At 38.5% G+C, this 14391-nt stretch overlaps 1 protein-coding gene across 2 annotated transcripts in view; it reads left to right on the forward strand.

Annotated features, from left to right (window-relative positions):
- Window positions 1-14391, forward strand: part of TRIO (trio Rho guanine nucleotide exchange factor) — a 257034-nt gene that overhangs the window by 159765 nt on the left and 82878 nt on the right. For both annotated transcript variants that reach the window (XM_083358364.1, XM_083358365.1), the window contains exons 26-31: window positions 2210-2279; window positions 4858-4947; window positions 6665-6757; window positions 10927-11038; window positions 12978-13168; window positions 13755-13856. In XM_083358364.1, coding sequence (XP_083214490.1) covers window positions 2210-2279; window positions 4858-4947; window positions 6665-6757; window positions 10927-11038; window positions 12978-13168; window positions 13755-13856 — 658 coding nt within the window. The remainder of the gene's footprint in view (window positions 1-2209; window positions 2280-4857; window positions 4948-6664; window positions 6758-10926; window positions 11039-12977; window positions 13169-13754; window positions 13857-14391) is intronic.

A 14391-nucleotide genomic window follows, 5' to 3' on the forward strand; every position in this document is an offset into this window, starting at 1 on the left:
ACTGTTAGAATCATGGCTACATCAGTTTACAAGATGTGATGGAATTTTATTTTTATATTGTAACGATTGTATGGAAAAGATATCTAGGCATAAAACAAATCAGTGACTGCCCAACCACATCTTAAGTCCTTAGAACTTGCTAAAAACAGAGGACTTTTGGGGAAGAAAGGGTAGACTGATTTTGTGGAGCTGCTGATTGTAGCAGAATAAAGAGCCAGCAAATAGGTTTTCATAATTCCTCTCCAGACAAAGTGAGGATTGAGATCACCCACAAGTGCTCCAGGCAGTTATTCCTTACAAAGAGATCCCAAGACACTTGTCTACAATAGATTTAGAACTCTGGGAGATGAGGGCCAATAACCATCTTGCTCAAACTGTTTTTGAAAGGACTCTAGGTTTGCATACTTTCTTTTCTAATCACTTTTGGAAATTGCTTATTAACTGCTTTCTATCTATTGGGAATCTTTGGACCTACAGGTTTTACAGCACTGGATGTGATGGAATGTGGTAGGCTGGATTCCAAGGAGGGAGGGGATGCATTCCAGAGGAATAAGAAACAATTCAGTCCAGATATTTTGTGTGAAAGAGTGAAGATAGCCCCTCCCTAATGGTTCTCAGAGTACATGGTAGATACAGATAGTAGAGTACTTAGCCTTGCAAGATTCTGTATATAAGTGTGGAAACAATAAGCTTGGAAAAATCACCATGGAGCCTGACGTGTGTGTTTTCTTCGATCCTTAAGGAAAGAAATTTTAAATACAAATTTAAGGAATTAAAATAATCTGGAATAAACAGCAAAAGTTTGTTTTTAAAAAGATACCAATGGACTAAGGGTCCAAATAAATTTGAAATAAAGTTTTGGAATTATTAATAAAGAATCCTTCCCATGGGAAAATGCTTTTGTTTTGAATTCTTTTTTTTTAAATTGGATACTAGAGGGAACTAAAAGTAACTAAAGATTACATTCAAAGGAGAAGAGCAGCCAAATTCAGCTTACAAATATAGAATGAAGTAAAATGTTTTGACATTACTCATATTGAAAATTACTTTTAAACAAGGGACCCAGAAATTAATTTTGAGAAGGTGTGCCTCTATAATAGACTGTTTAAAAGATATTATAGAAGAAGAAGAATTTTTACCTGACATGACTGAGATTTGAAAGTGGATTTAAAAATGACAATGAAAAAGATATACTGGAGAAACAAAAGAAACTGTCTGATCTCTTAATAATTAAAAGAGAAATACAAATAACAAACCAAGAGAGTAAAATTTTCCTATGTGGGATTTACAAGAGGCTTGTTAAAGCTTTGAAGAATTTTGTGAGAAAAATAAATCAAGTTCTGGGACATTATTTGAAAGGTCTAGCGTCAAGATTGTTTGAAATAAAAGGAATGAATATAAAGTTAGTTTATTTGATCAAGATTAAAGTAGATATGTTGTTATCTGATAACCCTTAATGGATTTTTGTTGACACAGAGAGTAAAATGATGAGGCTTTATGGATTTGTTTGCAGACAAGAGATGGATGGGAACAAGAAATCATTTGTTGTATTTCATGAGAAGTGATAAATTACTAAAATTGGTTATACATATTGTGATAAATGGGGAAGTCACTTTTTTATATATTTCTCTACTATATTCTTATTTTTTTCTTTCTTTTCTATTTTTTTCTGCTTTGCCCATTTTATTTTTTAGTTTATATTGTTGTAAATTGGAATCTTTAATTAAATTGTTATAATAATAAAAGAACTTGCTAATTGTTCATAAACTAATAGTGTGGATGGATTTTATAAAGCTTGGAAATGCAAGCGTTCTCTTCCTAGGTTTGTTTGTTTGGTCAATTTTAGATCATTCACGTTGCAATGAAGTCAGTAAATAAGTGCTGATTTTCCCATTAGTTATTTCAATGTGTATGTTTTGTTTAATGCATTAGGGGACTATGAGCTAGTTCTAACTCATCACAGCTAAAAGGCACCACATTTTGTAAGTCTGGCATGATTGCAATGTACCATAACCTGACATACCATAGCTGTAGCTATTGCTATATCATTGTTTTACTGCAACTATAAAGTGTAGGCTTGATTGATTGGATAATTCTGCACAAGTATTGTGTATAACAATATGTTATAGCCACCGTGGATGGTATAATTACAATATAGAAAGGGAAGAGGAACATGTTAATAGTTTTATTCAATCATTTCTTTAAACAGTATATTCCTGAAAGAGCTGGAGAAATATGAGCAGTTACCTGAAGATGTTGGTCATTGCTTTGTTACCTGGGTAAGATGTTAGTCATTGCTTTATTACCTTTCTGTTTGTTTGTTTGTTTATTTATTTATTTATTTATTCATTCATTCATTCATTCATTCATTCATTCATTCAATTTATATACCGCCCTTCTCCCGTAGGACTCAGGGCGGTTCACAAGGTATTAAAAATAGATACAACAATTACAAAAATCTTAAAATCAATTAAAAGAATTATATAAAACTTGTAATAAAACCCCAGTTAAAAACAGTTAAAATCCCAATTAATATGCTCAGACCAGGCCAGAGAGCTCAAAGAGCCAGGTCTTCAGGTTCCGGCGGAATGAACAAAGGTCAGGGGCAGTCCTAAGCTCTACAGGCAGCTGATTCCAAAGGGCAGGCACACCCACAGAGAAGGCCCTCCCCCTGGGTATTGTCCGCCGGCAATCTTTTACCGGCGGTACCCTGAAAAGACCCTCCCTGTGGGAGTGCACAGGACGAAGGGAGCTTGATGCCAACAGCAGGTGTTCCCTCAGATATCCTGGACCCAAGCCATTTAGGGCTTTATAGGTCATCACCAGCACCTTGAATCTCACCCGGAGAGCAACCGGAAGCCAATGCAGTTCGCGGAGCAGAGGTGTTACATGGGAGTATCGGGAAACCCCCATCACAACCCGCGCAGCTGCATTCTGCACCAGCTGAAGCCTCTGGGTGGTCCCCAAGGGCAGCCCCATGTAGAGAGCGTTGCAGTAGTCCAATCGGGAGGTCACGAGCGTATGAGTGACTGTGCGCAGGGCATCTCGGTCCAGATAGGGCCGTAACTGGCACACCAGGCGAACCTCGGCAAAGGCCCCCCTGGTCACAGCTCCTATATGATCTTCAAAACTGAGCCGTGAGTCCAGGAGGTTGCCCAAGTTGCGAGCCCTATCGACGGGGGGTAACACCTCACCCCCCATCATTAAAGGTGGAATAGACTGGTTAGTCCGAGATGCCGGTATGCACAGCCACTCAGTCTTGGCAGGATTGAGACGAAGCATGTTTCTCCCCATCCAGACCTGGACCGCCTCCAGGCAACGGGACATCATGGCGAGGGCATCACTGGGTTGGTTCGGGGTGGAAAGAAAAAGTTGGGTATCATCAGCGTACTGATGATACCCCACCCCGAAACCACGAATGATCTCGCCCAGCGGCTTCATATAGATGTTGAACAGGAGGGGAGAGAGAACCGACCCCTGAGGGACTCCACAAACGAGAGGCCTCGGGGCAGACCTCTGCCCTCCCGTCAACACCAATTGCGAACGGCCCAGGAGATAGGAGGAGAACCACTGCAAAACAGTGCCTCCCACTCCCAAACCCCTGAGACGCCGCAATAGGATACCATGGTCGATGGTATCAAAAGCCGCTGAGAGATCTAAAAGGACTAGGACAGAGGAGCAACCCCTGTCCCGAGCCCGCCAGAGATCATTCAGCAGTGCGACCAATGCCGTCTCCGTGCTGTACCCGGGCCTGAAACCCGGGTTTACTAAATAATCAATTGTATTTTGAGTTGCGATCATCCACACCTGAAAAATAACACTGTGGCCTAATAGAAGAGATTTGTAGTGTGACATGGTAAATACAGGCAGACCACAACTGAGCCCAACATTTCTGTTGCTAAGTGAGACATTTGTTAAGTGAATTTTGGCCCATTTTACGACCTTTCTTGCCACAGTTGTTTAAGTGAATCAGTGCAATTGTTAAATTAGTAATAAGGTTGTTAAGTGAATCTGGCTTCCCCATTGTCTTTGCTGGTCAGAAGCAGGGCTTTTTTTCTCATAGAACGCTCAGAACGGAGTTCCGGCACCTTTTTTGGATGGAACCTTGTAGGGTAGGCAAGGCGGGTTGTATGTCGTGTGTGAGTTCCGGCACCTTTTTCTTTTACAAAAATAGCACTGGTCAGAAGGTCACAAAAGATGATCACATGACCCCAGGACACTACAACCGTCATAAATACGAGTCAGTTGCCAAACATCTGAATTTTGATCACATGACCATGGGGATGCTGCAATGGTCATAAGCGTGAAAAACCATTGTGAATCACTTTTTTTTCAGTGCCTTTATAACTTTGAACGGTCACTACTGAATGCACTATTGTGAGTCGAGGACTACCTGTGCATTAGGGCTCTTCAGCTCACAAAAGAGACCGCCAGTCTAACTGGTGAACATAGAAAAGTACCTTTGAGTTCTGGGAGGTGACTTAGGCATCCTGTCAGTTTCATGTAATATTAAGCAGCTGTACCTCAAACTGGGGGATGTAATATTAACATAAATTTAAAGCACCCCGTGACTAATCTTTAAAATGTATTGTTGCAAAAGATGTTTAATGGGCGAGCTATTTCTTAGACATCATTTATGATTAAGGATATTAGGTATCTGAACACATGCATCTTGGGAGGCCTGGTTGAATCAGTTTACAACCTGACTAATATATAACATTTCTTGCCTTTTGTAACAGTTTTCCTTCTTGCATGCCAGTTTCTCTATCCAACAGATTTAAACTCAATTCTTAAATAGCCAAGTTTCCACCAGATGGAGCTTTTTTACAAATCATTTCAATCTTTTTTTCTTTGCAGGCAGATAAGTTCCAAATGTATGTGACTTACTGCAAAAACAAACCAGACTCAACTCAGCTAATTTTAGAGCATGCGGGAGCGTATTTTGATGTAAGTACAGGATTGTAGTGCTTCATTTACACCACCTGACCTCTGAAAGTATATTTATGTATATAGCACAGACACATATATTTATGTATATAGCACAGCACATACATATATGCAAATGCACATGGTGAGAATTCAGCATCGGCTTTGAAAGGATATAGATGCAAGTTTGACATGAACCCTATTTCAAAGAACATCCCACAAATCTTTTCATCACAGTGAAGAAAGCTCAATCTTGGCAGGATTTAGTTTCATTCTAGTTCTTAACAATCACTATGTTAAAACTTGAACATTATACTATTAGTGACATCATGATGACATCAGAATGACCTGATTTTATTCCAAGCTATGTTCTTCATTTGACTGTTCCTATTAAAAGATAGGTTTATATTGACATGCCCCAGGAAGAATTTAGTTCTGAAAACCTGCTTGCAGAACTTTTTTTTCTTTCAAAAAACAAAAGATACAGTGAGAGATGTAAGGTAAGACTGTCAACTATCAGTTATTGACACTGAACAAAACCAATAATGTAATACATTGTGTTTTGTAAATCTTTAAATAGTAGTGGAGGGAGAGAAAGTTATAACTGCAATTTCTTTTATTGGATTTGGAGGGCCTCTTTTAAGAAAGAAATTGTCTTTGAATCAATAAACAGTTGTTATGTTGGCATACAGCTTTTTTAGTCCAGAGCTAATCCACCCAGTTTTCTACCTATGCCTATTTAAAGACACACCCAGAACCCCTCTGAATGAAATATTTCTCTTACAAAATCCTAAGATGCTATTTTGGAATTCAGAATTAAGTCTGAACAGCAATCAAAATATTTTTCATATATCGGAGTATATGAGTATATCAGAGTATTGTAAAAGAGTATCTTTGCTCATTCTCAGTACAGTAGTCTTGTTTCACTTTGCCAGAAGAAGTATTATTGACATTTATTTATCTATTTATTTAGCAAATTTATATAGCCACCCTCTCAGAAATATGAGTGCAGGCAGCACAAAACAAAACAGTTAAAATCAAATATAAACAACTCTAAAAACTCAAGATTTTTGCTCTGGAGTGCTATTTTTGCACTTCAGAAATGTTGTTGTACTGAAGCCAAATGAAATGGGGATGTGATTTTTCCCCCAGAGCAGTTTATATCAAAATGCTAGATAATACAAAAATCCAAAAGAAAAGCAAAATAAGATAGTTAGAATCTAAAGCAGAATTCTTCACCCTGATAGAAATTGGAGCAGGTACGCCTGCCATAAATATACTACTCATTTAACAAAGTAGTCTTTGTAGTGATGTTGATGTTTCATGTTGTGTTAATATTTCACAACATGCCAGCGTAAACTACCCTTTTGATATTCTAACAAATGACATGCTCAAATTAACAAAATATGGAAGAAGTTTATAAATGTGCATAACCACCATTGGACTCAGCTGGGTTCTTAATAAATATTCAGCAAAAGTGAATAATTTGAATAATCCATGGTTTCAGATGTTGTTGAGCTAGAATTTCCTCGAGGCCTGGCTGGCATCTCTAGTGGTGAAATGGTTTTCACAGTTTTTATATATAGGTCAAGCATAAATATACATTATGCTAATTGATGAGGAACATGATGGCATTGATTTAGGACTTCCTTTCAGGTTTTTTTATAATGAAAAATTTATTTGCAAATTTTCTGAGTTAATTTATACTTGGTTCTGAAATGTTTAACCTGTGTTGCAGGAAATACAACAGCGGCATGGTTTAGCCAATTCAATTTCATCTTACCTTATCAAGCCAGTTCAACGGATAACAAAATACCAACTTCTTCTAAAGGTGAGTGTCAGTATGGCCTTCATTTGTGTAGCTGGGTACCTTTTTTACACTGAAAATATGTTTTTAGAAAAAGACAGTTTTATTAGGCTACAGCTCAATAGAAGAACTCTTTATGAGTGACCCAACATACATGATGCTGGCTTAGTTTGGTATAAAAAGTACCCTAAAAGAACTATTTGGAGATCATTATGGGGGTGGAATGAAAGATAGCCTAAGAACCTCTGGTGAGATCTGGTGACATCTAATGCTGTATACCAGACATGTCAGACACAAGGCCCAGGGGCCAGATCTGGCCCATGAAGTGGTTTCATGCGGCCCGCAAAGCCATCCTGGAAACAGTGAGGGAACGGCCCCAACTGCCTTGGCCCTGGCCCAGAGACCCTCCTCCTGCCAGAGACCCTCAGATCTGTCCCACTCCTGCCCAGGCCCCCATAGGCACCCTTGATGTGAACGATGTAGAGCTGGCCACGCCCACCCAGTAGGCCATATGCACTCTAGCCACGCCCACCCAGTAGGCCACGCCCACCCAGGCCATACCCACCCGGCCCCCTGAGGGCAACCGCAATGCTGATGCGGCCCTCAATGAAATTGAGTTTGACACCCCTGCTGTATACTGTTTGAACTGAGCCTGATTTCATGTGTGATTTCTAAACCAACCATCTGTAAGAACCTGGTAGATTACTTTTTTTAGGTGCTACTGCCGCTTGATCTTATCAGGTCTTTTTCCACTTGACTGGGGTTCACAGTTGAGGGGAGATTTAAGATTACAATAAATTATTAGCTAGAATAGGACAAAATGAGTCTCATGGTGGGGAAAGTTGCTGAAGATCCTAATCCTGTATACTACAGCAGCTGATGGTTCTAGAATTCAGAGATTGTCTGAACACATTTGGTGGCTTAGCAGAATCATGTGGGAGCAGGTAATCATTGAAATAGCCGCCCAATTCTACATCATTTAGCATTCTAAAATTGAGAGTGAGGAGCTTCAAATAATGAAGCAGAGTATCTGATCCCTTTTGCTGAGATTTTCAATCCAGGCATGGGACTGAAACTGTAGCTGCTCTTGTGAATGAGGCCTAAATCTGAGAAAGATCCTGCTTAGTTTGGATCTTTCAGTGGCGTTTCATACATGGACTATGGTATTCTTATGAACTGCTTATGAGAGTTAGTAGTGGAGGACGCTGTTTTGAATTAGTTCCCCTCTTATCTGAGCAGATAGTCTCAGTCAATACTAATAAGGGATGAGTCTTTGGCCCCTATTATAATAGGTGCTACAGGATCTGGGTTCTTTCTATCTTGTATATCATCTACATGAAATATTTGGGCAAGGTCATTTATCAGTTTGGAGTGAGTTGCCAACGCTATGTTGATGATAAAGGAGATGCAGAGGATATTCTTAATACAGTATTTGGTGGGAGTAAGGGCTTGGATGGGATGAAACCAATTTAAATTGAATTTTAACAAGATGGAATTGCCAGAATTTTTTTATATACTACAGTAGCCCCTATGTTGGCATTCAGTGGGATTGTATAGGCTTTCTCCCTGAGGCATGCCTTCTTTATGAGAAACTGGTGGCTTGGGCAGTCTTTGCCCTTCTCCAACTGATGCCAGTTACAACCTTTTTGGAAGCAAGAAACGCTGATGACCTTTACTGATGCCCTTGCTTTCTTGAGAGTGAACTACTACAAAACAGTGCACTGGGAACTGTCTTTGAAGATTACCCAGCTTGTGTGCAAAAGCTATTTTAAACAGCTGTTTCAAACTACAGCATTCCATTTGGGCTTTTGGACGTTGAAAAACCTATCACATCCTGAGCAACAATTAGAATCTGAAGCATAATATTCTCTCCCAGTCACGTCGACTTTCAGAAGCAACATATCTATAGACACGATCATGGTGTGAATGGCAAAGACTTTAAGGTCTTTATTTATTTGTGTTTTGGCCTAAGTCCTTGACTTCCTTTTCATAAGTTTTGGCTTTGTGTAATTAAGCTGCATAAGCCCCAACCCCAACTCCTATTATTTAAGACCAAGAAACTGGGGGGGAAAACCACATTTAAATGAACATGTATCTACTAGGCACACACTCCTACATTTCATGAATTAACTCTTGTTAATAGTTTCTCTTATTTCCATTTTCCTCTATATTTAATTAAATTTAAAATGTTGCCTACTCTATCTTTCCTTTACACACGTATGCAGCCAGCAAAAAAGAAAAAAGACTTTGTGCACTGTAGTGTTTCTGCACACTACAATGTATTGTCAAGGGACCAAAAAGCCTATTAAAAGCCATTAAAGGAGGCTTAACAAATGGTAGAAGGTGCATATGAATAAGCAGTGGAGACACAAGCAACCTGTATGTTGACAGACCTATGAACGAAATGTTCGTGATATTCAGACAACTTCCAAGTATTAAATCAAATTAATTCACCTCATTTGGACTACTTTTAAATGTTCCAGTAAAAGAACAAAGCAAATAGGTTGCTGTCGTTTTTACTGGAATACAGTAAAAAAACTTTCGGAACGCCATTGGCATTTGTTAAATGAAAAGAGTACCGGTAAGTGTTGTTTTCCTGTACACTGACATCTTAAATAATGAAGCAAAGCAATGGGAATGGCTTACAGCAGGGATCTCCAAACTTGGCAACTTTAAGACTTACGGACTTCAAGTCCCAGAATTCTCCAGCCAGCCTCTAGCTTACAGTTATATAGCAAACTGGAATATGAGAGGTATGTAGAGTTAGAAGAACTGGTATCAGTGCCCTTCCAATCTGATGAAGTATGTAATAAAGTACAAGCTCAACAGTTCATACCAGCCTTAATCAAATACACTTCAGCCTACTACTAGCCACTATGTTCTGGCACATTGTTTTTCAACCTTGGTAACTTTGCTTTGCTTTGTTCTTTCTTTTACATCATTTCGTACATAGCTCCAACAGTATACAGGTGCTTGAGTCTCCACTGCTGATTCATATAGACCCTCTACCATCTGTTAAGCCACCTTTAATTGCTTTAATAGGCTTGCAAAGCCAAGTTTTCAATGCCTTGTATTGTAGAAAGCCAGCAGGGTTGGGGCAAGTCTTCTCTCAGAGGAGATGATCTTTTTTAAAAAAAAAGTATATTTAGTTCAAATCCTATATTATTTCCCAAGTGTCTGAGAAATAATACACACTGAAATAAAGCATTAACCTCTAACATAATTTGTGTTTTTAAAGATTATTTTAGGTTTATGGGCCTTCTCAGAAAATAAGTAGGGACGCGGTGGCTCAGTGGGTTAGGACGCTGAGCTTGTCAACCAGACGGTCGGCAGTTTGGCGGGTCAAATCCCGAGTGCTGCGTAACAGAGTTGAGTGCCTGTTACTCATCCCAGCTTCTGCCAACCTAGCAGTTCGAAAGCACATAAAAATGCAAGTAGAAAAATAGGGACCACTACGGTGGGAAGGTAACAGCATTCCATGCACCTTTGGCGTCTAGTCATGCCAGCCACATGACCACGGAGACGTCCTCGGACAAGCGCTGGCTCTTCGGCTTTGAAACGGAGATGAGCACCGGCCCCTAGAGTAGGAAACGACTAGCACGCATGTGCAGGGGAACCTTTACCTTTACCTCAGAAAATAAATGTGGCTTTCTCCATACGTTCTGTATACTAATCTGCCCATGAAGAAGAAAAAAAAGATAAATGATATGGCAGAGAGCATCATTAAGCTAAAGAAGATTGGTGCAATATTGCCAGTTTTGTTACTGGCAAATGGGTGTTTACTTCCTTGGGTAGCATCCATTTTATGAGGGCACTTTGAAGATGCATTTAAGACTTCAGAGGATTCAGTTGTGATTTGGCTAATGACTTCAAGCATCCCATTTAATTTCTCTGAATGCAGTTTCTCTATATGCAAGGTAGATCAGATAAGTATTCCCTATGATATAAACCCCACCCTTCATGTTCCCTTGTGTGATATCACAGCACGAGTGTGAAAGAGTAGAACTTGTGCCATGTGGTCATAATGTCCCCCCCTTGATCTTTTGGTATCATTATAGTTGGAAATAGACACATATATCCTAAACACCTCAAGTTAGAATATTGGTATCTTATTAAAAGACTGCAAATGGTAGCTTAGGTAACTAAGATTTAATAGAAATAAATTATTGAATAGTAATGTGACACCTTTACAGGAACTACTCACCTGCTGTGAAGAGGGTAAAGGTGAGATTAAAGATGGCTTAGAAGTTATGCTTAGTGTGCCAAAGCGAGCCAATGATGCTATGCATCTCAGTATGCTGGAAGGTAAGATTCATGATTATTTCTTTTCTATATATTCTCTTACTTCTAAGGAATTTTCAAAAGTTATTTATTTAAAGTACACTGATATAAATCTATTTCTTAATTTCCTGACAAATCTTCTGGGTTTTTTTCCTCCTGTAACCTTAGAATTATGATTGTTCTAAATAAAAAAAGTTATTCCAGGGTACTTGCTTATAATGATGTTGTGTTTACAAGTATTTGAAAACAAATCTGTTGTGTCATTTAGTCATGGCTTCTGTTTTTTAACATTCTTATTTGAGCAATGGAGAAGAATGCAGCTAGTCAACCTCTTGTAATTGTTCCTGTGGTAAAGTTATTAACAGCAAATCTGCTCTAAAAATCACCCAGATTTGGACAATCTTCCTTTTAGAATGGGTGTCAAATTGGCGGCCCACAGGCCGGATGCATTATGCCAAAATTGCGCCCACCCGATTGCCGGCAATGGAAAAAAAGTTGCAATATGTCGTGACACGTCATGTGACATTGCGAGTTTGACACCCCTGTTTTAGAACTACTACCAAATTGTGTCTAAATAAAATATGAAATAATTTGAAGAGTCCTGTTCAGGCAGAGCAGGAAATATGTAGGTCTGCAAATTTATGCATTTGTCACCAGAAAAACAATAATAAAAGAGGTCTTGCCATTCTAATCTTGATTCAACTCTAAATATTTTTGTCATTTGATTGCCTGTTGAAAGATCGTTAAATGTTTGCATTTTTTTTCAAAAAAGCCTTTAATTCAGTATTTATTTGCCTTTGAAAAGCTGGTTAGACAGTGAAATATATTATTTATGCTGTCACATAAATTAAGGGACAGCATATTACATTTAAGAAAATTAAAAATACTTTTAACAGAAGGGTTACAGGTAATCCTCAATTTACAACAGTTTTCCAATATATAAATATTCCTTAAATGTCAACATGTTAGTATCTAATAGCTAACTAATTAAAGACCCATGGTGGCGCAGTGATTAGAATGTAGTATTGCAGGCTAACTCTGCTCACACTGCCAGGAGTTCGATTCCTCCTGCTCAAAGTTGACTCAGCTTTCCATCCTTCTGGGGTTGGTAAAATGAGGACCCAGATTGTTGGGGACAACTATTTAGTTTCACGCCTTCAGCTTTTGTTTGCTTCCTAATCGCTCCCCCACCCTTTGGAATGCTCCACTTACTGTCTTAAACATATTGAAATCAATGCAATTTTACTGCAGGGCTGGGAGCAGTGGGCACAATACACAAAGAGCCTACTCTCTTGAAATGCCTTTCTCTCCAATCTCTCTGCTCTGCAAAGCAGGGAAGAGTAAGGTAAAGGAGAGATGACCAACAGAAATCACTTGCTTTTTCCTATCCTCTCCCTGCAGAGCAGAGAAATTGGAGAAAAAGAGATTTCAAGAGAATACTTTAAGCTATTTGCATAGTGCACTTGTGTTTCTCAGACCTGTTCTTGCCAGCATGATTACATTGCTTTTGATGTATAGAAGAGCAAACAACTTACTTTCTTGCAATTTCTTTCTTTCCAATCCGTCCACACTGTGAGGGGGAAAAAAGAAAACCTGTCCCAAATGTAACGGTAATCACTTGACTGTGACTGATCCTGCAAAGGTCATAAATGGGCTGTAAAGTTATTATTTTTTCCAGCACCTTCATAATTTTGAATGGTTGCTGAATGAATGGTCAGTAAGTGAGGATATATATATATTTCCCCTTCATGAACAGCCAATCTCTAAAGGCGTTATTGATAATGTAAACCTTATATGCTTTTACTAAAGAACAACTTCCAAGACCTACATTTCTAAGGTCTTCCTGGAACAGTGATTTAAAAAAATCTATTATAAGAAAATGAACTAAGTTTTATCACACACCCATGTCTCTTTCTCTCTCTCCCTTTCTTCTTTCCTTGAATTCCTCCAACGTGCCTCCTAGGTTTTGATGAGAACATTGAATCTCAGGGAGAACTCATCCTTCAGGAATCCTTCCAAGTGTGGGATCCAAAAACTCTCATCCGGAAAGGGCGTGAAAGACATCTCTTTCTTTTTGAGATGTCACTTGTCTTTAGTAAAGAAGTGAAAGACTCTAGTGGAAGAAGTAAATACATCTACAAGAGCAAGTTGTTTGTAAGTTACTATTGCACTAAAAAAAAAAAAAGCAAAACCAAACCTATTTGCTAACATCTTGCAGTATGCTCAAATATTGCAAAATGGAGTTAATTGCTCTCAGATTTTGCTTAAAAGATCTCCAGTTCGTAAAGTCATAAGCATATTATTGAACATACCATTTTTACATAACTGCAAAAGAAACTGGTAGCCCTTTTACATAAGGAATAGATTCGGAAATATTTTGAAAAATGTTCTCTTAAGCAGATATTGTAGCATTATTCTTTAATCATGAAGCAGATCTGCAGTAAAAAAGAATATTTCAAGGGTATATATTGCTAGTCATTCCAATTTGCATGAAAGCTTTTGATTAATACAGAAAAATCCTAAGTCAGGATTCGAAATACTGACGAAGTTATTCTTTTAAATCATGTAAGCCAGCCAGGAAATAATAACTGCTTATTACCACACAACTGCTTATTATGTACTTTGACTTTTCTTGAAGCATTTTTGGTGATTAAGAGGTAACTGATTTTTAAAAATGTGTTTTCGTGTGACAAAATTTTTCCCACAACTAACAACTAATACGTCTTCCTTTAATTTTCAGACATCTGAGCTGGGTGTCACAGAGCATGTAGAAGGTGATCCCTGTAAATTTGCACTGTGGGTTGGAAGAACTCCTACTTCAGACAACAAAATTGTGCTAAAGGTAATTGATGTTCATATTCCTAAGCAGAGGGGCAGCCTCTGACTGTTTAAAGCATGGAGTTCAACCTTTTGACATGGCCATTATTGTTTTTGTCTTAATTTGGAGACTATTTTTTAAGGCATAAACAAAGAAACTGCCACTGAAAATTGTCCATTTTAAAATTGAATTTTAAGGTACAATCTCAGAATGCTGGAAGCTACTTATAGCCTGAATGCTGAGGGCTCCCATCCCTGGTATTAAGTGTCTTTTGGTTCATAGGTAATCCTTAACTTACAACTATTCATTTAGTGACCACTCAAAGTTCCAACTGCGCTGAAAAAAAATGCCCTCTGATCATTTTTCACACTTACAACTATTGCAGCAACTCCATTGTCACGTGATCAAAATTCGGACAACCATGTATATACTGTATGACTGTTGCCGTGTCCCTGGATCATGTGATCATTTTTTTGCAACCTTCTGACAAGCAAAGTCAATGGGGGATTGTGTTACTAACTTAAGAACGGCAGTGATTCATTTTACAGTTTACAGTTAG

This window comes from Vipera ursinii, assembly GCF_947247035.1.
Source record: "Vipera ursinii genome assembly, chromosome: 3".
In the NCBI taxonomy this organism is placed as follows: Eukaryota; Metazoa; Chordata; class Lepidosauria; order Squamata; family Viperidae; genus Vipera; species Vipera ursinii.